The 23119-nt window shown below is 41.0% G+C and overlaps 1 protein-coding gene and 1 long non-coding RNA gene across 6 annotated transcripts; one reads left to right on the top strand and one right to left on the bottom strand.

The window, feature by feature from the left end:
* Positions 1-1061: 1061 nt before the first annotated feature.
* On the bottom strand, positions 1062-10771 carry LOC128627632 (uncharacterized). 2 transcript variants are annotated; one of them, XR_008391884.1, is made up of 4 exons: positions 10231-10771; positions 9319-9479; positions 7047-7311; positions 1062-1714 (listed from the first exon to the last, which is right to left on the bottom strand). It is a non-coding gene; the product is annotated as an uncharacterized LOC128627632 (long non-coding RNA). The 2 variants fall into 2 exon arrangements; XR_008391883.1 differs by having other exon boundaries at positions 9319-10771.
* Positions 10772-10863: 92 nt separating this feature from the next.
* Positions 10864-22059, top strand: PDCD5 (programmed cell death 5). 4 transcript variants are annotated; one of them, XM_053666581.1, is made up of 7 exons: positions 10864-11024; positions 11979-12016; positions 14277-14338; positions 16410-16501; positions 19995-20112; positions 20883-20954; positions 21289-22059. In XM_053666581.1, the coding sequence occupies exons 1-6, from the start codon at positions 10959-10961 to the stop codon at positions 20912-20914; spliced, it is 408 nt and encodes a 135-aa protein (XP_053522556.1). In that variant the 5' UTR covers positions 10864-10958; the 3' UTR covers positions 20915-20954; positions 21289-22059. The 4 variants fall into 4 exon arrangements, with proteins under 4 accessions (XP_053522556.1, XP_053522557.1, XP_036998198.1 ...); XM_053666582.1 differs by lacking the exon at positions 19995-20112 and adding an exon at positions 19721-19757 and having other exon boundaries at positions 21289-22054; XM_037142303.2 differs by lacking the exon at positions 19995-20112 and having other exon boundaries at positions 21289-21507.
* The last annotated feature ends 1060 nt before the right edge of the window (positions 22060-23119 follow it).

Raw genomic sequence — 23119 nt, 5'->3', positions numbered from 1 at the left:
CCTACAGTCTGGGAATGCTCTTGGTGGCTGTTTCACAGATTTTTATGTGAACCAGGACTGGTGCAGTTTCCTTTAGGTGAGACAGGAAGTGATGTGGATTGGGTAGCTGCTCTCAAACCACCAGGAAGGAGCAGGGCTGAAGAATGCTCCTGAAGGCAGAGCTGGAGGCCTGGAGGGTGGGTGGTGGTGAACAGCCCCAATCCTCATATTCATGCTGGGTCCCTAAGCAAATGAAACCTGTGGGTTGTGACCAAGACCTTGTAGCTGGGGTACAAGAACAAACTCACTCTTGGTTCCTGCAAGGGGGTGGGGGTTTTCCCCAGCTCTGCCTGCATGTGTGACAGCACTGCCAGTATGAGGTCCTTTGTGCACTGGGCATCCCCCAGCACTGGGGTAGCAGGACTAAAGGATGGTCTGAGATTGCCCCTTGAATATGGGCAGAAATGTGAAGAGGGGGAGAGACCAATCCTGATTTGGTAATGTACCTAATGGAAGGCAGAGGCCCCCTGCAGGCCTTGAGGGAGCCACAAAAAAGAACACAAATGACCTTGGCTCTCACCTCCAGGAACTGAATTCTGCCACCAACCAGGACCTCCAATGTGATGGCTTCTGAGCAGAGAACCCAGAATGCTATGCCAGGAGCCTGCCTGCTGTTTTAGCTGCGACATTTGTGGTAATGTGTAGCGTAGAAAACTAACCCAAGTACCCATACTGATTCCTCATCCCTTTCTACAGCTGGGTAGTTTTCCAACAGCCAGTGTGCTCTTTATTTAGCCATCTCCTCTAGGCACCTTTGGCTGGGGTCCGATGCATATTTTTAAAAATATATTTTATTGATTATGCCATTACAGTTGTCCCATTCCCCCCTTCATTCCCCTCCCCCCTACAGACCCCCTCCCCCCACATTCTCCCCCTTTAGTTCATGTCCATGCGTCACAAGTTCTTTAGCTTCTACATTTCCCATACTATTCTTGCCCTTCCCCTGTCTATTTTCTACCTACTATCTATGCTACTTATTCTCTGTACCTTCTCCCCCCTTCTCCTCCTCCCACTCCCCTGTTGCTAACCCTCCATGTGATCTCCATTTCTTTGGCTCTGCTCCTGATCTAGCTGTCTGCTTAGTTTGCTTTTGTTTTAGGTGTGAGTTTGCTGTCCTTTCACAGTCATATTTTTTATCTTCTCTTTCTTAGATAAATCCCTTTAACATTTCATGTAATAGGGCTTGGTGATGATGAACTCTTTGAATTTGACCTTATCTGAGGAGCACTTTATCTGCCCTTCCATTCTATATGAGAACTTTGCTGGATAGAGCAATCTTGGATGTAGGTCCCAATGCATATTAAAAGGATTATATACCACAAACAAGTGAGATTTATTCCTGGAATACAAGGAAGATTCAACACATGAAAATTAATTGACCAATCACAGTAAGAGAATGAAGGGGAAAAAAACCACATCATCATCTCAATTGATATAGAGAAAGCATTTGACAAAATTTAACACTTTCTCATGATAAAAACACTCAGCAAACTAGGAATAGAAGTAACTGCCTCCAAATAATAAAGTCCATGTATGAAAAACTCACAGCTAGAATCTTAATAGTGAAAGACTGAAAACTTTCCTCTAAAATTAGGAACAAAGTGCTCTGGCTGGTGTGGCTTGGTGGATACCAACTGATGTTTCTCTTTCTCTTCCTCCTTCTCATCCCCTCTCTCTGAAAATAAATAAAATATTTTTAAAAATAAATAAAATTAGGAACAAATTAAGAATGCTTACTTTCATTTTATCTCTTCACCATAATACTGGAAGTTAGCCAGAGCCAGTGTGCAAGAAAAAGAAATAAAAGGAGAGCCCTGGCTGGTGTAGCTCAGTGGATTGAGCACGGGCCTGCGAACCACACGATCGCGGTTCGATTCCCAGTCAGGGCACATGCCTGGGTTGCAGGCCGGTTCCCTGCAGGCCAGTTCCCAGCAGGGGACGCACAAAAGGCAACCATACATTGATGTTTCTCTCCCTCTCTCCTTCCCCCCCTTCCCCTCTAAAGATAAATAAATAATAAAATATTTTTAAAAAAAAGAAATAAAAGGAGACCAGATTTGAAAAAAGAAGTAAAATTATCTCTGTTTGCAAACAACATGATCTTATATGTAGAAAAGCCTAAAGATTTCAATAAGAAGTTAGAACTAATAAACATACTCAGCAAAGTTGCAAGATATAAAATTAACATGCAAAAATCAGTTTTATTTCTACACATTAATAATAAACAATTCAAAAGGAAATTAATAAAACAATTCCATTTACATTAGCATATAAAAGAATAAAAAACATAGAAGTAAGCTAAACCAAGAAGGCAAAACATTTGTACACCAGAGACTTCCGCCAAGATGGAGGCATAAGTGGAGATACCGTGCTTCCTCTCACAACCAAGTTTAGAGACAACTAAATATTAGCAACAGAAAACACAGTCTTATAACAACTTTTCGGAAGTCTGATAACAACAGATTCTTCAGCCTGACCGGTAAGAGGGGCGAAACCAGCAGCTGGAGGAGTGGGATTGCACAGGAAAACTCCGTCAGACAGACTCAGGTGCGCGGAATCCAGGTGCAGGGTTGGACCTGGTGGGCAACTCAGCTAGCGACCGTGGGGAAACAGCGAGGGAGCAGGGCTGCGGGTTGACTGTGGTCTCGCATCCATGTGTGGATAGACAAGCGAGGGAGTGGGCGATTGGACGGGACCCAGCAGGCCCCAGTGGCCAACAGCAGCAGAGGGCACTGCCATTTCCCCACTCTGACCCCACCTCCACATACAGCGTCATAACCCAGCGACCCAAGTGGCCCTGATCCGGTGAACCACCTGAGGCTCTGCTCCTCACCCAGCTCCGAGAAACAGCAGACGGGGCTGCCATTTCCCTGCTCTGACCACGCCCCCACATACAGTGTCACAACCCAGCAACCTGGGAGTCCAAGGCTCCCCTCCTTGTACTTAACGGGCGTGAACAGAACAAAAATGGCTCAAGAAGATCTCAAAGCCCCAGAGCCTATAAATCTAAGCGATAAAGAAATAGCACAACTCTCAGATGCACAGTTTAAAACACTGGTGATCAGGATCCTCACAGAACTGGTTGATAGTAGCCACAAATTAGATATACATATGAAGGTGAAACTAATTGAAATGAATGGAATTATACAGGAAATCAACAGCGATGAAAAGGAAAATGGGTCTCAAATCAATGGAGTGGACCAGAAGAAAGCAAATACTGGTCAAACAAAAAAGAGTGAAGAAGCAATTCAAAAAAATGGGGAGAGTCTTAGGAACCTCCAGGACATCTTTAAACGCTCCAACATCCGAATTATAGGGGTACCAGAAGGGGGAAAGGCACAGCCACCAGTGGAAAACTTATTTGAACAAATAATAAAGGAGAATTTCCCCAATCTGGCAAAGGAAATAGACTTCCAGGAAATCCAAGAAGCTCAGAGAGTCCCAAAGAAGGTGGACCCAAGAAGAAACACACCAAGGCACATCATCATTACATTAGCCAAAATTAAAATGAAGGAGAGAATCCTAGAAGCAGCAAGAGCTAAGGGGACAGTCACCTACAAAGGAGTTCCCATCAGACTGTCAGCTGATTTCTCAAAAGAGACCTTACAGGCAAGAAGGGGCTGGAAAGAGGTATTCCAACTCATGAAATCTAAAGACCTACAACCAAGATTGCTCTATCCAGCAAAAGTTTCATTTAGAATGGAAGGGCAGATAAAGTGCTTCTCAGATAAGATCAAATTCAAGGAGTTCATCATCACCAAGCCCTTATTATATGAAATGTTAAAGGGACTTATCTAAGAAAAAGAAGTTAAAAAAAGATGAACAGTGAAAGGACAGCAAACTCACAGTTATTAACAACCACACCTAAAACAAAAGCAAACTAAGAGGACAGCTAGATCAGGAGTGGAAACATAGAAATGAAGATCTCAAGGAGGGTTAGCAACAGGGGAGTGGGAGGAGGAGAAGGGGGGAGAAGGTACAGAAAATAAGTAGCATAGACAGTAGATAGAAAATAAATGGGGGGGCAAGAATAGTAGGGGAAATACAGAATCTAAAGAACTTGAGACACATGGTCATAAACTAAATGGCGGTAATGGTGGGGATGGGGGGGTAGGATGGAGGGGAATGAAGGGGGGAATAGAACAACTGTAATGGCATCATCAATAAAAATAAATAAATAATTAAAAAAAAGATTTGTACACCAGAAACTTCAAAATGTCACTGAAAGAATTAAGGCACAAATAAATGGAGAGATATCCCATATTTGTGGACTGGAGACTTAATATTGTTAGATGACAGTATGACACAAAGTAATCTACAGATTCAATACAATCTCCATCAAAATTCCAATGATGATTTTTTAAGAGATAGAAAACCTTATTTTAAAGTCTGTATGGAATGATCTCACCTTTAAGTGGAACCTAATCAACAAAACAAACAAGCAAGCAAAATATAACCAGAGACATTGAAAGCCCCCACCAGTGGTGGGCAGTTTCCACATGACAGGGTAGGGTAAGATTCAAGCTTTGGAATCATATAACTTTTTCAGCTTTATTGAAGTATAATGGACAAACAAAATTATAAGATATTTTAACAACAAATAAAAATAAAATTCATATGGAGAACCTGACTAGGTAGCTAAGTTAGAGTGTCATCCTAATACACCCAGGTCAGGGCACATAAAAGAATCAACCAATGAATGCATAAATATATGGAACACAAATAGACCATTCTTTTTTAAAAAGTCAATAAATAAATAAATTTAAAAAAATGAAATTCATATGGAATCTCAAGGGGTCCTGAATAGCCAAAACAACCTTGAAAAAGAGCAAAGTTGGAAGTCTCACATTTCATGATTTCAAAATGTACTACAAAGCTACATACAGTAGTCAACATAGTATATGGTACGGGCATAAAGACAGACATATAGAACAATGGAAGATGGAGAGCACAGAAATGAAATTTCACATGTGGTTAAAATGATTTTTGACAAAGGTGTCAAGGCTCTTCAATAGAGGAAAGGACAGTCTTCTCAATAAATAGGGCTGGGAAAACTGGATACCCACATGCAAAAACAAAAGACAAAAAACACTGGACCCTTACCTTATACCATTTACGAAAAAACACTAAAAAAAGATCAAAGACCTGAACATAAGAGCTAAAACTGTAAAACTTCTAGAAGGAAATATAGGGAAAAGCTTTTTGACACTGAATTTGGCGATGATTTCTTGGATACGACACCAAAAGCACAGGCAAAAAAAGAAAGATAAATTGGTTTTTATCAAAATTAAAGATTTTATTTATTTTTAGAGAGAGGGGAAGGGAGGGAGAAAGAGAAGGAGAGGAGACATCAATGTGTGGTTGCTTCTCATGTGCCCACTACCGGGGACCTGGCCAGCGACCCAGGCATGTTCCCTGAGTGGTAATCAAACTGGCATCCCTTTGATTCGCAGGCCACCACTCAATCCACTCAGCCACACCAGCCAGGGCAAAATTAAAAACTTTTAAGCATCAAAAGACACTATCAACTGAATTAAAAGGCAACCCATCAAATGAGAGAAAAGATTTAAATTTTAAAAATTTTTATTGATTTGAGAGAGACAAAATCATCAATTTGTTATTCCACTTATTTATGCATTCCTTGCTACTTTTTGTGTGTGTGTGTACTTTAAAAAAAATCCTCATCTGAGGATATGTTCGTTGATTTTAGAGAGGGAATGGGAGAGAGGTATATTGATGTGTGACAGAGACATCAACAGGTCATCTCCCTTATGAGCCATGACCAGGGACTGAACTTGGATTGAACTTGGATTGAACTTGCAACCCAAGAACTGAGCTACCTGACCAGGGGTGGTGAACACACAGTATAATATACAGATGATGTAGCGCTGTACACCTGAAACCTATATAATTATATTAACTAATGTTTCCCCAATAATTCAATAAAAATTTTAAAAAGCAGGTTTCACAGGATTCTACATATTCTTTCTTAGACCTGATCACTCAAGGAAACTGCCCTTTCCAGCACAAGGCTGTACAGCCTTCCCAGTTGTAGGTTTTTAGGCTTAAGTGGATTAGAGCCAGGAAGCGCTTCTCCCAGATGGAAACCGGGAGACACCATCTAAACTCAATGGAAGAAGAAACAGGTATAACCATATTACTTGAAAATATAACAATAACCAACTTTAAAACTAAAAATAGTAATATATATTTTAGGAAACTAAGAAGGAAGGGAAACAGGGGTTCTAGAAATGTGTTAAATCTTTATGTATCATAGGAGGTCACTTATAAAATGTCTAAATTATGCAAATTAAGAAATAACAGTCCTGCTCAGGTAGGTCAGTTGTTTAGAGCATTGCCCTGATACACCAAGGTTGCAGGTTTGAGCCCTGGTCAGGTGTTGGGGAACCACTCTTCCTGGTTTTAGGAGTTGTAACTGCCCCCTGTGGATAAGGCTGAGTGAGTGATCTCCGGACTGTGAACCACTAAGGAGACAAAGCTTATCTCCCTGGCAGCAGCGCTGCTTCTGCTTCATCCATCTCTGTCCCCAACGCTTGGTAGGTTAGTCAATGACGGGTACAACCCCTCAGAGGAGGGGCAACCTAAACCAGACACGATCACTTGGGAGGCCCTCAAGAAAGGACTTGGGGGACTTCAGCAAAGAGGGGGTGATGGACCCTCGCCCCCCGGCTATTCTGACATAGCCTGAGTCCCCATTTCCATCTGGGAGAAGCGATTCCTGGCTCTAATCCACTTAAGTCTAAAAACCTATGACTGGGAAGGCTGTACAGCCTTGTGCTTGAAAGGGCGGTTTCCTTGAGTGATCAGGTCTAAGAAAGAATATGTAGAATCCTGTGAAACCTGCTTTATTTAGAGTGCTCATTTAAATGATAAGGGTCCAAGCAAGAAGTTTGTTCCTCAAAGTTTTATGGCTCTTTAGCTATCTGACCTGGACTGAGAATAAGCCCTCAAAGTTCTTTGAATGTTATCTATTGTTTGATCCTTACCTGTCTTCTTGTGCAAAACGAACCCAATGAAAGCCCATTGAACAAAAGGCTCTTGGTCCTCCTGTGAGAGATTGACTGCTTTTCCTCCCCAAACAGATCATGTCTTGGCAGTATTATTTTCATCCGTGGCTGACGGGGGTGGGGGGGGGACACTTGCAGGCAAAGTTTCCCCCACAGTCAGGCATATGCGGGAATCAATCAATGAATTCATCAACAAGTAGAACAACACATTGATGTTTCCTTCTCTCTCTCCCTCTTCCTCTCTCTCTCCAAAAAAACAAAAAAACAAAAAAAAAAAAGAAAAAGAAAAACAACATAGGTATATTATTTAAATATAAAGCCTCTTAACTTATTTCCTGCTTGTGCCTTTGCCTTCTTCCTTCCTCTCATAGTTTAGTCTAGCCTCATTGGCTCTCTTGTAGTTCCTTAAACATGTCAGGCATGCTCCTAATTCAGGGTCCTTGCATTTCTGTTCCCTCTGCCTAGAATATGCTTCCCTAAGATATCTTTGTGATTTTCTTATTCTCTTCCTTCTGGTCTTTATTCAAAACTCACCATCCCAGTGAAGACTTCCCTGACACACTGTTCCCTATTCCCACTACCTGCTTTATTTTTCCCTCGTAGCACTTCACTTATCACCATATAATCTATAGGCTGTCTTTTATTTATTTACATATTTATTCAATCTTTCACCAGTACTGTGTAAGTAATGATAAGCAGTGACATTTGCCTATTTTATTTATTTATTTATCTATTTTTCTTAAGATTTTATTTATTTTTAGACAGGGAAAGGGAGGGAGAGAGTTAGAGAAACATCAATGTGTGGTTGCCTCCTACATGGCCCCCACTGGGACCTGGCTTGCAACCGAGACATGTGCCCTGACTGGGAATCGAACTAGCAACCCTTTGGTTCGCAGCCCGCACTCAATCCACTGAGCTACACCAGCCAGGTATTTTTATTTTTAATTACAAAAAATTATTATTGTTCGGTTACAGTTGTCCCCATTTTCCCCCATTGCTCTCTCCTGCCCTGCCCAGCCCCCCATGTTTTTACTCATCTCTATATATACTGGTACACAGAATAGTTGTTTGGCATCTAGGAGGCAGGCACTGGATAAATAGTTGTTAAAAGAATACTTGAAGATAATACTAGAGGAACAACTAAAGAGCAAGCTAGCAGGAAAGCTGTTACTTTTGGGGAACTGAGACTGGGTGTTTAAGACTAGGCCAGGAATAGCTGTCTTTCCCCATATATCATTGGCTTAAAAAAACTCAAATATTTTGTCAAAGATTAAAGAAATTACTACTACCTCAAAACAACAGAAAAGTGTTTTAGAACTTATGATGGAGAAAAAATGTGAACCCTGAAAACACTACATTTGGGATGCAACTAAAACTGTACTCACAAGTAAATGAATTCCTTACATGTTTTCATTATTCAACAGGAATAAATAAAAAGAAACAAATAGAACATCCATCCAAAGGAACTGAAAGAAATAACAATGAAGATATTAAAAGAGAAATAAAGATAAAAACAGAAAGTAATCAATTATGAATGATAAATCAATAGTGATAAATTTGAGTTCTTTGGGGAAAAAAACAGTGAAATATTAAAATGTCTAGCAAGCATAATCAAGAGAAACAAGGAGCCCTGATCGGTGTGGCTCTATAGGTTGGGTGTTGTCCTGCAAAATGAAAGATCGCTGGTTTGTTCCCAGTCAAGGCACATGCCTGGGCTGTAGGTTCAGTCCTGGTTGGGAAGCATATGAGAGGCAGCTAATCAATGTTTCTCTCTCACATTGACATTTCTCTTCCTCTCTTTCTCCCTCCCTTCCCTTCTCTCTAAAAATAAATAAATATTTTTAAAAAGAAAAGAAAAACAAAGAAACAATAACTCAAATAAATCAAGTCAACAATCAAACCAACAATCCCTAAAAAAGGATCTAACCACACATATAAGTGTGATAGCCAAACGTTTCTAAAATGTGAAAGGCTGATGGAAATGAATGATTCTCTAGAAATTAAAGTTATATTGAGAAGAAACAAGAAAACTTGACCACGTTGATGACCCCAGAAGAAAATTAAAAGCTGTCAGAGAATATATTTAAAAGCCAGGCCCAGTCCAGATGGATTTTTGGAGAGTCCTTTCATTTCTTTCACGAAATAGTTACGTAAATACATAAAAAATTTATCATGGCTTTGTGACATATTTTTTAAACCTTTAAATGTTTGATACACTGGGAGTGTGTTCCAATTTAAGGAATGAAAATACCTGTTTGCTGATTGTTTTCACATGATTCTGGTGTCCTCACTTCCTTGTGAGTGTCCCTCAGGCACCATCCCACGTATGGCTGACATTTATGAGTGGAAGTCATGTGAGCCAGCTTGTAACCCATTTCACAAATGGTCCACAAGGGTCTCGACTGTGACACACTGAAATGGAACTCAAGACTTCAGACTACCATTTTAACACTTTCTCCACACTCTCAAATCTTGCCTATTTATTTAAATATTAGAGAAAAGGCATTATTAATGTTTAAGAATGTCAAATTCAAAACACATAGATTCTCTATTCCCAAGAATTGAAAGATATTTATATTCTAAATAATGCTCATGGCAGCATTATTAATGATAGCCAAATAGTGCAAACAACCCAAGTGTCCACTGATAGATGAATGGATAAACAAAATGTGGTATACACATATAGTGGAATATTTTTCAGCCTTAAAAGGAAGGACATTCTAGCACATGCTACAACATGAATGAACCTTGAGGACAGTACGCCAAGTGAAATAAACCAGTCAAAAAATGACAAATATTGTATGATTTCATTTACAGACGTAGTCAGTCAAAATCATAAGGAACACAGAATATAATGGTGGTTACTAAGGTTTCGGGGGGAGAAGGGAAGGGGATTGGGTCATTGTTATTTAATGGGTTTAGAGTTTCAGTTTTACTAGATGAAGAGTTTATGTGAATGCACTTAATAACACTATTGAACTGTACAGTAAAAATAGTCATAAATGGACAAATTTATACTATATTTTGTCACAATTGAAAAAACAGCGGGCGCATAACCTGAATTACTAACAGGTTACTCCACACACACCAATGGCCTCACTCCAAAGCTGCACCCTCCCCACACCACCCCCGCCAGGGAGTTAACGCAGCCACAGTTGCCCACCTCAACGGCCTCCGACAGGCCCTCCGGGGGAAAGTAGTGTCCAGAAATTGGCTCCAAACCTTGGAGGAAAGGCCTGTCTGTGCCCAAGTCTCATCCTCAAATTCGCTTTAACTCGGCTTAATGATTAGTGACCAGCGAGTCTCTTCTATCTCCGCCGCTGGCACACCTTTAACCCAATCTAAGTGTACAATTTAATGTCTTTGTAGCAAATTTCAGAGTTGTGCAACCCTCACTACAATCCAATTTAAGAACCTTTTCGTCAACCACTTAATCGTTCTTGGCTCAGGGATTCTCATCTATAAATGGAGATAACATGAGCCTCTCTATAGGCTACCAACAAATATTGCCTTTTACTATTTTACTTGCTTACGAGGACCTGTTTTTAGATTTTTATCATATCCCACTCGCAGCCGGGTCCCAGCCCACGCGATACCCGCAAGTGCAGAGCTTCCACTCGGGGAAGGGAAGCGGGGCCTCACAGGAGATGGCTCCCTACAGCGGTTCTGCCCACAGTCCCGCCCCAAACCCGACCACCTGCGATCCGGTAATCCAGCCTCTCCAGGCGCTGGGCTGCGTACGGCGGTGCGGCTCCGGGCTGAATTGGTGATGCCTGGGAGTTGCGGGCGCCTGCGCAGTGGGGAAGGCTATGCTCGCCTGGTGAGGCTCAGGGAGGTAACTCCGAGAGGGCTGCAGCGAGCTTCCGGCCGTTTTACCGGGACCGTCGCGCTATGGCGGAGGAGGAGCTGGAGGCTCTGCGGAAGCAAAGGCTGGCAGAGCTGCAGGCGAAGCAAGCGGTGAGCGAGCCCGCCGCCGGCCCGGCCCATCCTCCCGCGGGGCGCCGCCCTTACTCGAGGTGGAGGGCGCAGCCGCAGGCCGAGGCTCTAGGCGCGGCAGTCGGTGTGGGGCCCGCTGGCGGGGAAGCCCGCCGCTGACTCAGTGTCCGTCCTGGGCCTTTCTCCTTGTCGCGTTGCGCGTTGCGTGGGGTTTCGGGCATCGTGCTGACCACGTGCTGTCCCGCGTGGGTCCGGCTCCAGTCATCTCTCAGGCGGAGTTCGACTCGCCCCAGAGGTCGCGCCCGGGCTAGCGTCGGTCCAAAGTAGAACTTTTAGCCTGTTTTGACTACTGGTTCCAGCGGAATTGTTTTGTAGAATTCTGACTGCAATGGTAGACCAACGTTTGTTGGGAGTCTGCTGTGAGAGGTATAGTGGGGCGCGTCCAATCCGGAGTGACAACCCCGGGGAGGAGCCGGACCCTAAACACGAATTCCATAGGTAGAATACTCAAATAATGACTGTTGTCGAGAGAGGGAGAGGACTGTGGAAGAGGACGCGGTAGTCTCCGAGGAAGCGCATTTGAATCAGCAGCGTCCCCAATACCCAGCACATTTTTTAACCCTAGAAATTATTCTTGTCTCCTCAAATACCTTTTCATTGTACAGGGATTTCCCCTCCCTAATGGTTGTTTGTGTTCTAAAACATTCCATTTTATTGTGATTTTAGGAGTTTATCAAAGCATTTTAATAAGTGGAAACCATCCCATTGACGTGTGGAAGGCCCAGCTTTTTTTAAATTGTTCTTCGAGTATAATTATCTTCACCCCCCACCACCACTTGGGATACCCAGCTTTTAATTATTTGGCAATAATATGATCTGTATCACTGCAGGGCCCTATTAGGTATCTGAAACAAAATACTTTGTTTTAATCCCTTGTGAAATTAATTACTGGACTAAGACAGAATTATTTTTTAGGATCCTGGCGATGCAGCACAACAGGAGGCAAAGCACAGGTATGGATGGACTGGAGCTCTGAAGGGTTGTTTCACCAAATGTTTTTTTTAACTGGTTATTTTAATAGTATGTTAATCTAAGTTTTTCCTGGAATAGTGATTTTTCACAGATCTCCAGGGTATCTGTTATTAATTTGTTAAATAAGTATGTGTAGAATCTCACAGCACTTACTACCTTGTTAAATACAATTACTGGTTTGTTTCTCTGCTAAACTGTGATTGTCTTTAAATCAACACGATATTAGGACTACCTCCTAACCCTCATGTTGTGAGGATTACATGGGTTCAGTACCTCAAATTTAGTAAATGCTAGGTAAATATTAACTGTTATATTATTCTTATCTTATCCTAGCACGTGGCAGAATACCTTGCCCTTGGCAGGTTTGTTGAATCAATAGTTAGTTATCCCATCATGCTACCTTTTTATTTCTGTGATAAAATAATACATAACAAATTTACTATAACAACCATTTGTAAGTATACAGTTCTGTCATGTTAACTATATTCTCATTATTGTGCAACAGATCTCTAGAACTTTTTCATCTTGCAAAATTGAAACTATGCTTATTGACTGACTCCTCATTTTTCCCTGCCTCCATCACGCTGCCTTTCAACTCAGTCAGTGAATATTTACTGAGCACCTGCTGTAGGTCCGGCACTATGCTGGGTCCATAGGAATAGGCGAGTCAGAGAAGGTTCCTGCTCATACATGGCTTGTATTAGTGGGGTAAGATAGTAAACACCTGGAATAGTGCTAAGAAGAAAGTGAAACTACATGAATGTCATTGATTCTGAGGTGTATCTTTATTCATGGTTTAACATATCTGAAATTAGGTGGGTTTCATGATCAGTCACTGTTGTCCTGGGTTCTGCCAGAGACGGTTTACTTTTGCTTCTTCCATCACTTGTGTACAGTTCTAATCTGAGACATCTTAAAATTAAGTTCTATGCTTGAGGTTCCCACTCTTTCCCTCCACCCTGGTGGTGTGGATTCAGACAGTAAATTTGCATGACTAAAGCTTGAAGTTGAAATTCTCAAAGGAATTTTTTTTCTTCCTCCACTCAGGGCCAGGTTTGATGCGTGCACCCTTATTTGCTGTCTCTTTTTGCATGGCAAGTTTATTTCCTGTTTACTTTGTTGTGGCCATTGCTCTTTGATGCCCAAGCTTTGAGTGTGGAATCTCCTATTAGATTCCTCATCTAGACTCTTTTTTTTTTGTTCTTAGAAGTACACAGCACCATGGTCCATCTTACAGTCAATGGCATCTTAGATTCAGTGAAATGGAGTAACAGTTGTTTATGGCAGGGTTGAATTGAAGTACTGAGGTACAGGAAGGAAATGACCCATGGAAGTGGACTTCAAATTCCACTGAAAGTGTACCATGAACCCTAGGGCTCCTCTGATGGAGGGCGATAGTGGGCATAGCGAGCCCCAGTTCCTCCTCAGTTCAGCCAAAGAATGTCTGCTTTTGTCTGTGTTAAGTTCCTTGAAGGACTTCACTTAAAAAAATTGCTGCTGCTTAAAAAAAGTTTGAAGCCACTATGCTAGGAACATGAATTAGTTCCTACTTGGATAGGTGGGAAGGTGTAAAGATAGTGGCAGAGTTATAATTTCATACCCCCAAAATAGAACTGTTTTGAAACAATGGGATTTGGTTCTAGCTTGGCCACAATTACTTATATCCCCTTATAGTTTCCCTAGGTTTCAGCTTCTTCACCTCTGAGATTACACGAATTAATCAGTACAAATGTTTTAGCACCTCTCACACAGTAAATACTTAGTAAATGTTGGTAATGGTGGCTGAACCAAAACTCCTATGTAAGTTATAAAAATGTAAAGTTGTACCTTTCAACCTTGTAGGTCTATACCCACACATATAAGGTTGGCTTTTGGAGCAAGAGTGGACTCTTATTTTTGAAATTTAATCTTTATTGTATCTTTTCCATTACTGTTTAGTCCCCTTATATCTCCCTCCCCCCAGCTATCACCACACTGTTGTCCATGTCCATGAGTCCTTTTTCCTTCATCCCTCCACCCCCTCTGCCCACTAGCTATTATCTGCTCTCCAACTCTGAGTCTATGAGTGGACTCCTCTACTGTAATGAGAACTGCTGCCATCCATACAGCACCTACTGTCGTGCAGTCTCTCTGTAGTAACCTTTCATCTTGGGAAACCGATTGAGTGAGTTGCATTTTTGTGTGTTCAATAGGAATGCTGACAGCTTAGTTCTAATTTTGCTTGACCTGTTCTTGTTGTAGAGAAGCAGAAATGAGAAACAGTATCTTAGCCCAAGTTCTGGATCAGTCAGCCCGGGCCCGGTGTAAGCATCTTCAGTTTTCTTTATTTCCATAAAATTGGCTTGGGTTAGTTGAATGGTAAGGTATGAGATTATTGCTGGCTCTAGATGAAATATTTATTTAACTTAAAAACACTTAAAATACAGATACTTGTAAGAAATGTGAAGTTTATAAACCTAAAGAAATGGACTTTAATTATTATTATTTTTTTAAGATTTTATTTATCTTTAGAGGGGAAGGGAAGGAGAGAGGGAGAGAAATATCAATGTGTGGTTGCCTCTCATGAGTACCCCGCTGGGAACTGGCCTGCAACCCAGGCATTTGCCCTGACTGGGAGTTGAACCATGGTCCTCTGGTTCACAGGCCCGCGCTCAAACCACTGAGCTATACCAGTCAGTGCTGGACTTTAATTATTAAATGAATCAGCTTGGTCTACCAAGGAGATGATCCCCCCAGTGCTCGTTAGGTAAAATTTACAGTCAACAACTGTTAAGTCAGTTACAATGTGTTGCTAGTGGTTGACTTCACTGATAGGAACATAGGGATTTATTGTATTTGTCTTAGTTAATAATTTTTCATAATTGAAAACCAAATAAAATCATGTATCTGTTTTAGTTACAGTTTTCATAATAAAAACCCAAGAAGAAAACCAAGTAGAAAAATAATGAAATGAACCAGTTGGAATGAACTAGTATCTTCTGTATTGTAACTTGAAGCCCAGCTTAGAAGAGGCAGCCTTAGATGGATACTTATTTTATATGTAGTTATATATAATTTATTTTTCAGAGAGCAGTCATTTTGGGTTGGCCAAAAAGTTCATTTGTTTTTCTATAAGATGCCTCTTAGTGGCGTTTAGTTGTCTTTAACTTCATTCCAATTAATCTTATTAGACTGTATTGTGACAGCTGTCATATCAGAATGCATTGAAAAAAAAAACAAGCTCTGGCTGGTGTGGCTCAGTGGGTCGAGCATTGGCTTGCTAACTGAAATGTTGCTGGTTCAATTCCCAGTCAGGGCACATGCCTGGGTTTTGGGCCAGGTCCTCAGTTGGGGGTGTGTGAGAGATGACTGATCACTGTTCTCTCCTTTTTTCCCTGTCTTCCCTCTCTTTAAAAGTAAATTTTAAAAAATCTTTTTAAAAAATTAAAAATAAAAACATCGAATTGGTGAATTTGGGGGTAGCTATTAAAAATAAATTTAAAGAAATCTTTTTAAAAATTAAAAATAAAAACATCTCATCAGAATTGGCGAATTTGGGGGTAGCTATTATAATTTGAAGGGGGAAGAAAATATGCAACATTTTCAGCATATTATGCTTTATTATTTCAAGAAAGGTAAAACCACAGAAAAAGATTTTTGTAGTATATGTAGAAAAGAAGGTGCTGTGACCTATCAAACTTGTCAGAAGTGGTTTGTGAAGTTTCATGCTGGAGATTTCTCACTGGATGATGTTCCACAGTCAGATAGACCAGTTAGAGTTGATAACTATCAAGTCAAGACATTGAGAACAATGAATGTCATACCATGTAGGAGATAGCCAACATACTCAAAATATTCAAATCAATAAAGTTATTGGTGAAAATTAAAAAATGTGTTTTATTTTAGGGAAAAAGCTAAATGGACTTTCTTGTCAACCCAATATATATTTTTAAAAAGAAAACATGAGGCTTAGCCTCTGAGGACCAAAGTTTAATCTCCATTCTGCTACTACTTCTATATGGCCTTGACTGAGATTGACACGGCCGAACTTTAGTTTCCCCATTTTTTTTTAATATTCACACAATGATATGTTTATTGATTTAAGAGAGAGAAAGGGAGAAAGAGAGACTGAGGATCAAACCCATAATCTAGGTGTGTTCCCAGACCAGGAATTGAACCCTCAACCTTTTGGTATATGGGATGATGCTCCAACCAACTGAGCCATCTGGCCAGGGCAGATTCCTCATTTTTAAGAGGGTAATAGTACCTTCTGCCATTCCTACCTTGGTAGTCTCAAGACATAAATAAGTCTGTGAAGTACTTTGGAAATGTTGCTTAATTTTAAGTTATAAATACATTTAGTTTTGACATCTTTTTGTATTTTTTTTTTTTTAGTAAGTAACTTAGCACTTGTAAAGCCTGAAAAAACTAAAGGAGTAGAGAATTACCTTATACAGATGGCAAGATACGGACAGCTAAGTGGGAAGGTAAGCTTGAGTTAGTTTTACCTGTTGTTACCTACTTTATGAAAACATACCTTTTTTTAAAAAAAATATTTATTTATTTATTTATCTTTAGAGGGGAAGGAGAGGGGGAGAGAAACATCAATGTATGGTTGCCTCTAGTGCGTCCCGTGCTGGGAACTGACCTGCAGGGAACTGGCTTGCAACTCAGGAATGTGCCCTGACTGGGAATTGAACTGCGATCCTCTGGTTCACAGACCTGCGCTCATTCCACTGAGCTACACCAGCCAGGGCTGAAAACATATCTTCAGAAGGTCAATTTTGCCCTGGTTTGAGTAGCTCAGTTGGTTAGAGCTTCATCCCAATACACCAAGGTTGGGGGTTTGATCCCCAGTCAGGGCACATACAAGAATCAACCAGTGGGACTTCTGGCCAAGATGGGGGCATAGGTAGACACACTGTTCCCCCTCGCACAAGCAAAATAAACACAACAAAAATTTAGAAAAAAAATAACAACAGTACTGACAGAAAATTGAACTGTGTGGAAGTCCAACAACCAAGGAGTTAAAGTAGACATATTCATCCAGACTGGTAAGAGGGGTGGAGTTGGGGAGCTGGGACAGAGGGCTCATGGCACGGCGGCTGGTGGACCCAGGGAGGCTGGCGGATTGTGGAGGGGTTTGGTGTGCAAGGTGGCTTACAGAACCGGGTGGTCCCACATTTGTGCATAGATAAACCAGGCAAAACTGGGGAGACAGACCACACAACCCAGGGCCCCAGCTCTGGGAAATGAAGCCTCAAACCACTGATTGAAAACACCTGTGGGGGTTGAGGTGCCAGGAGAAACTCAGCCTCACAGGAGAATTCATTGGAGAGACCAACAAATGTACACAAACATACCCACCCAGGAATCAGCACCAGAAAGGCCCAGTTTGCTTCGGGGAAGCGGTGGAAGTGCCTAAAATCTGGCAGAGAGCAGAGCAAGTTCCATTGTTCCCTCTTGGATCCCTCCCCCACATAACAGCGTCAGAACCCAGCAACTGGGTTGCCCCGCCTGGGTGAATACCTAAGGCTCCACCTCTCACTACATAACAGGCCTGTCAAGACCAAAAAAATGGCTGAAATGAAAGAACAGATCAAATCTCCAGAAAAAATACAACTAAAGAAGAGATAGCCAAACTATCAGACGCATAGTTCAAATCATTGGTGATCAGGATGCTCACAGAATTGATTTAATTTGGTTGCAAATTAGGTGAAAAAATGCAGGCTACACTAAGTGAAATAAAGGAAAATTCACAGGGAACCGATAGTGATGGAAAGGAAACTGGGACTCAAATTAGTGAAGTGGACCAGAAGGAAGAGGGACACTTCCGCGAAGATGGAGGCGTAGGTGGAAGCACTGTGCCTCCTCGCACAACCAAGTTTAAGAACAACAAAGTTTTAGTAACAAAAACGCAGCCAAACCACAGGAAATTGAACTATACGGAAGTCTGACAACAATGAACCCTTCAGCCAAACCGGTAAGAGGGGCAGAGCCAGCAGCAGAGCAAGGTCAGGCAGGAACGATCCACGGGACCAACCTGGGTGCGCGACCCAGGCACCCTGGCAGCCCTGGGCGGATCCCAGGTGTGGAGTGGCGGGCGGACACACTGAGGGCACAAGGTGGTGGACTCACTGAGGGCTGACCACGGTCACACGTTTGCACGCAGATAAACTGGTGAAGGAGCGAGCAGTGAGACAGACCATGCAAGCCCCAGTTGCGGGAAGTGGCAGAGGGGACCACCATTGTCCCTCTCTGATCCCGCCCCCACATACAGCGTCACAAACCAGCGACCTGGGTGGCCCCACCCTGGTGAACAGCTAAGGCTCTGCTCCCCATAAGTAACAGGCACAAACAGATGAAAACATGGCTCAAGAACAACTCAGAGCCCCAGAGCTGATAAATCTGAGCAGTGAAGAAATAGCCAACCTATCAGATGCACAGTTCAAAACACTGGTGATCAGAATGCTCACAGAACTGTGAGCATTGTGATTTTAGTCACAAATTAGAGGAACATTTGAAGGCTAAACTAATTGAAATGAAGGGAAATGCACAGGAAACCAATAGTAATGGAAAGGAAACCGGGACTCAAATCAAAGGAGTGGACCAGAAGGAGGAAAAAATGACCAAACAGAAAAGGATGAAGAAACAAGAATTCAAAAAAATGAGGAGAGGCTTAGGAACCTCCAGGACATCTTTAAATGTTCCAACATCCGAATTATAGGGGTACCAGAAGGGGAAGAGGAACAGCAACAAGTGGAAAACTTATTTGAACAAATAATAAAGGAGAACTCCAATCTGGCAAAGGCAATAGACTTCCAGGAAATCCAGGAAGCTCAGAGAGTCCCAAAGAAGGTGGACCCAAGAAGGAACACACCAAGGCACATCATAATGACATTAGCCAAGATTAAAATGAAGGAGAGAATCCTAGAAGCAGCAAGAGCTAAGGGGACAGTCACCTACAAAGGAGTTCCCATCAGACTGTCAGCTGATTTCTCAAGAGAGACCTTACAGGCAAGAAGGGGCTGGAAAGAAGTATTCCAAGTCATGAAATCCAAAGACCTACATCCAAGATTGCTCTATCCAGCAAAGCTTTCATTTAGAATGGAAGGGCAGATAAAGTGCTTCTCAGATAAGATCAAAGTCAAGGAGTTCATCATCACCAAGCCTTTATTATATGAAATGCTAAAGGGACTTACCTAAGAAAAAGAAGATAAAAAAGATAAACAGTGAAATGACAGCAAACTCACAGTTATTAACAACCACACCTAAAATAAAAACAAACTAAGGAAACAACTAGAACAGGAACAGAACCACAGAAATGGAGATCACATGGAGGGGTAGCAACGGGAGTGGGAGGAGGAGAGAGGGGGAAAGGTACAGAGAATAAGTAGCATAGATGGTAGGTAGAAAATAGATAGGGGGCAGGGCAAGAATAGTATGGGAAATGGAGAAGCAAAGAACATAGAAGTATGACACATGGAGATGAACTACAGGAGGGGAGGGGAATGTGGCTGGGAGGGGGTGTGCAGGGTGGAGAGGAGTGAAGGGGGAAAATGGGAGAACTGTAATAGCATAATCAATAAAAAATTTAAAAAAAATAAAAATAATAAAATCAACGAATGCATTTATAAATAAGTGGAACAACAAGTCAGTGTTTCTTTCTCCCCCCCAAAAAAAGTGAATTTTATCTCTGGTTACAGAAATCTTGTTGGCTATTTCAAGGAAGCAATTTTAAAGGTGAGAATAATTGTACCGACCATAACTACCTTTCTGAAAATCCTCTGCTGCTTTTTTTCCCTGACATTTTTCTGGAACCTTGCTGGTGTCTGTGACCAGCTAGGGTTTCTCAACAATACATATTAAAAAACTGCCAACATAGGTAGACATTAAGCTTGTTTTGCAAGTCAAAGTGTGCTAAAATTCCTGGTTATTATGTGTGTTGCTGTAATGCCATGATGGGTATATTCTTCCAAGACTGTCCCCAAAGATGCACATGCACCCCACCTGCACTGGGAAGCCCTCTGCTACCACCACACCCTGGAAGTATCAATTCAGCCCTGGACCCCTTACACTAAAATGTGTGGAAGACTCAGTGAGTGCTTCATCTTTTTTGAATGACTATCTCCTGTGTTTAACCTTTCAGGATCTCAAGGGAGGAGGTGGTGTGTGTCTCTCACTGATAGAACAGAGGGGTGTAGGTGGTTGTCTTTGTCTGCTAGTGGTGGTAAAGCCGTTCCTAAATACCTGTTAACTTCGGATTTTTCTGGATACTTTCCCCCTCTCAGATGACTAGCAGAGCAGTTCTGTTTGGAACTTAAACTAACAGGTATACCTCGGAGATACTGCAACTTTGGTTCTAGGCTGCTGCAATAAAGCCACTCATAATCTTTTTTTGCTGGAGGGTCTTGCCTTCACTTTGTAAAATATGCAACACCTGTGAAGTGCAACGAAGCAAAGCACAGTGAAACAAGGTATGCCTGCAGTTATAACTGGTAGTTTATTTATTTTTTGTTAAGACTTTGTTTTTTTAAAAGAGAAGGGAGTGACAAGGAAGGAGACAAATATCAATGTGTGAGAGAAACAGTTGGTTGCCTCTCACAAGTCCCCATCTGGGGACCTGGCCTACAACCCAGGCATGTACCCTAACCAGGAATCAAACTGGTGACTCTTCGGTTAACAGGTTAGCACTTAACTCACTGAACCACACCAGCCAGGGTAGTTATAACTAGTAGTTCCAATCTCTTGTCCTGCCTCTCCTTCCCTCTTGACCACTACCTCCATACCCCAGAAAGACTAAAATGATTCAATCTGCTGAGTCAATTCTTTGCTTAAAAGTACTGTTTTTCTTTCTGGTTATCCTAGGTAACAGAACAGGGTTTAATAGAAATCCTTGAAAAAGTAAGCCAACAAACAGAAAAGAAAACCACAGTTAAAGTAAGTTTCCCCAAATGCACATGGCAAAAGAGAAAAATTGACATTTGAAATGTTGTGTTCAATGTACATATACTATGTTATAACATGTTTCAGCCTATAGACATTCCCATTGTGTAACACATGGAAGTTGGAGGGGCAAGAGTGCATATATTGAGTGGTCTAATCTTTAAGGCTTTTGTGACATTATTCCCTCTCCCCTTAGATCTAAACACATGAAGTTGTTTTAAAGACAGACAAAAATGTCTTGTAGTAGGTGGCATTATCACTTCTGAGAAAATCTGGGTTGTGCTTTTTTAAACTCATAGTAACACTTAATTCCTACCCTCTCCACCAGTTCAACAGGAGAAAAGTGATGGACTCCGATGAAGATGACGACTATTGAATTTAGGATTCATAGGCACTGGAACTTCATGGGACAGTTGCAGGACAGATATTGCTTGGCAGAAGCTAAGATCTGATTGAATGTTTACCTTGTTTACTGTTTATATACCTTAAAAAAATAAACTTGTTATGTAAAATAAAACAATTTGGGCAAAATTATTTTAGACTGTAGCTGAATGAACAGAAGATCTGTATTTTGCATTTTTCCTTTCCTACCAAAAACTTTTAAACATGTAGCAGCCTGAATATATCCTTTATAATTATGACATTAGCATTAGGTAACAAAATGGCTATAGCAGAAATAGAAATTGCTTGAGTAGTCTTTAGTGAGAAGACAGTAGCATCCAGTAACATCATGGGAGTTAAAAACCCATTGAATAAGCTAAATCAACTTTAATATTTCCAAGACATAGATTCTGAAAGCAGGTGAGCTATTTTTCTTCCTGCAAATAGTACTTACATGTAAGTTAAGAATATTCTTAGCTTTGGTTTCATTTATAGTCTGCTTTTCAAAGGCCTTGAGGTGTATTATCTAACAAATAATTATCTCTATCCAAAAAATCTCTATAAGTAGAGTAATACTTGTGATGAAAAGAATTCTCAAAATAGGACATACTGGTAATAATACTTCAGCAATAATAAACATGTTTGTAAGAGAAATGACACTTCTGATGATTAAAATCTAGTTGATGGTTTAACAACAGTTAAACATTTTGGTAGAAATGTTCTGGGTTCTTCAATAAAGTTGCAGGTAATTTAAAGCAAATGTCATGTTTTATATTGTGCTTTACTCCCCTTTGCTCATAAATTTAATTTGTAAATTTAACTCTGAAGTGAGCTGTTTGATATAACCTTTTAGATGTCTTAGTTTGTGAGACCCAGCCCAAGAGAAAGTTAGAATGTTTAATGTAATTAATAGAATCAGCTGCAGAAAAGTAATGGGCAATGTGGTTTACAGTTCCAGTCTCTGCTTTAGCTACCATAACACTAACATATGTTTAAAGTACTATACGTTTGAGAGTTTACTCTATTAGAATAATCTTGAAATTTGTAACTATAGTCAACAAAGAAAGAGTGTTGAAATTAAGTGACTAGCATTTCTTTCTCTTTAATTTTTAAAATAATTTTATATACTTTGTTAGGAAAAGGGAGAGAAATGTTCAGTGTGTGAGGTTACCTCTTGCATGCCCCCAGCTGGGGATCTGGCCTGCAACCCTGTGTCCTGACTGGGAATTGAACCAGCAACCTTTCACTCTGGAGGCCAGTGTTCAGTTCATTGAGCCACACCAGCCAGAGCAGTGACTAGCATTTCTGAATGAAAAACAAGTGAGTAGAACCATTGAAAACATAATCAGTTTTTTAAAGGAACAGAATTAAATAGTCAAAAGTAAATTTTTTTTTCAGAAGTAAATTTTGATGAAGGATTTTGAAAAACAAAAAATCTAGTTACAGGTAAATTTTGCTTTAGGTCTCAGTTACATTAAAATGCTGGAGACTAGAAAATTTTTAGCAAGTATTGTTATCACTGTCAACTACCAATGTGAATGTATTTAAAGATTGTCAAACTCTGGGCTTCAAAGACACTTGAGAATGGAAAGTGGTTCTGTATACAGGGATAGAACTTCTTGAAGACAAGGGTGGAATACACCCTCTCCAAGGGTGGAGTGGGGAGTGCTTATTCTAACCTAGCAGTACGTTGAATTCAAAACATTCAAAATTGAAACTTGGGCATTAGCAATTTTTATAAAAGAGTTTATTTATTTTTAGAGAGGGGAAAGGAGAGA

Source organism: Artibeus jamaicensis, unplaced genomic scaffold, assembly GCF_021234435.1.
Source record: "Artibeus jamaicensis isolate MK-2021 breed Jamaican fruit bat unplaced genomic scaffold, CSHL_Jam_final contig_464, whole genome shotgun sequence".
Taxonomy (NCBI): Eukaryota; Metazoa; Chordata; class Mammalia; order Chiroptera; family Phyllostomidae; genus Artibeus; species Artibeus jamaicensis.
This window is presented reverse-complemented; position numbering and strand designations above follow the sequence as displayed.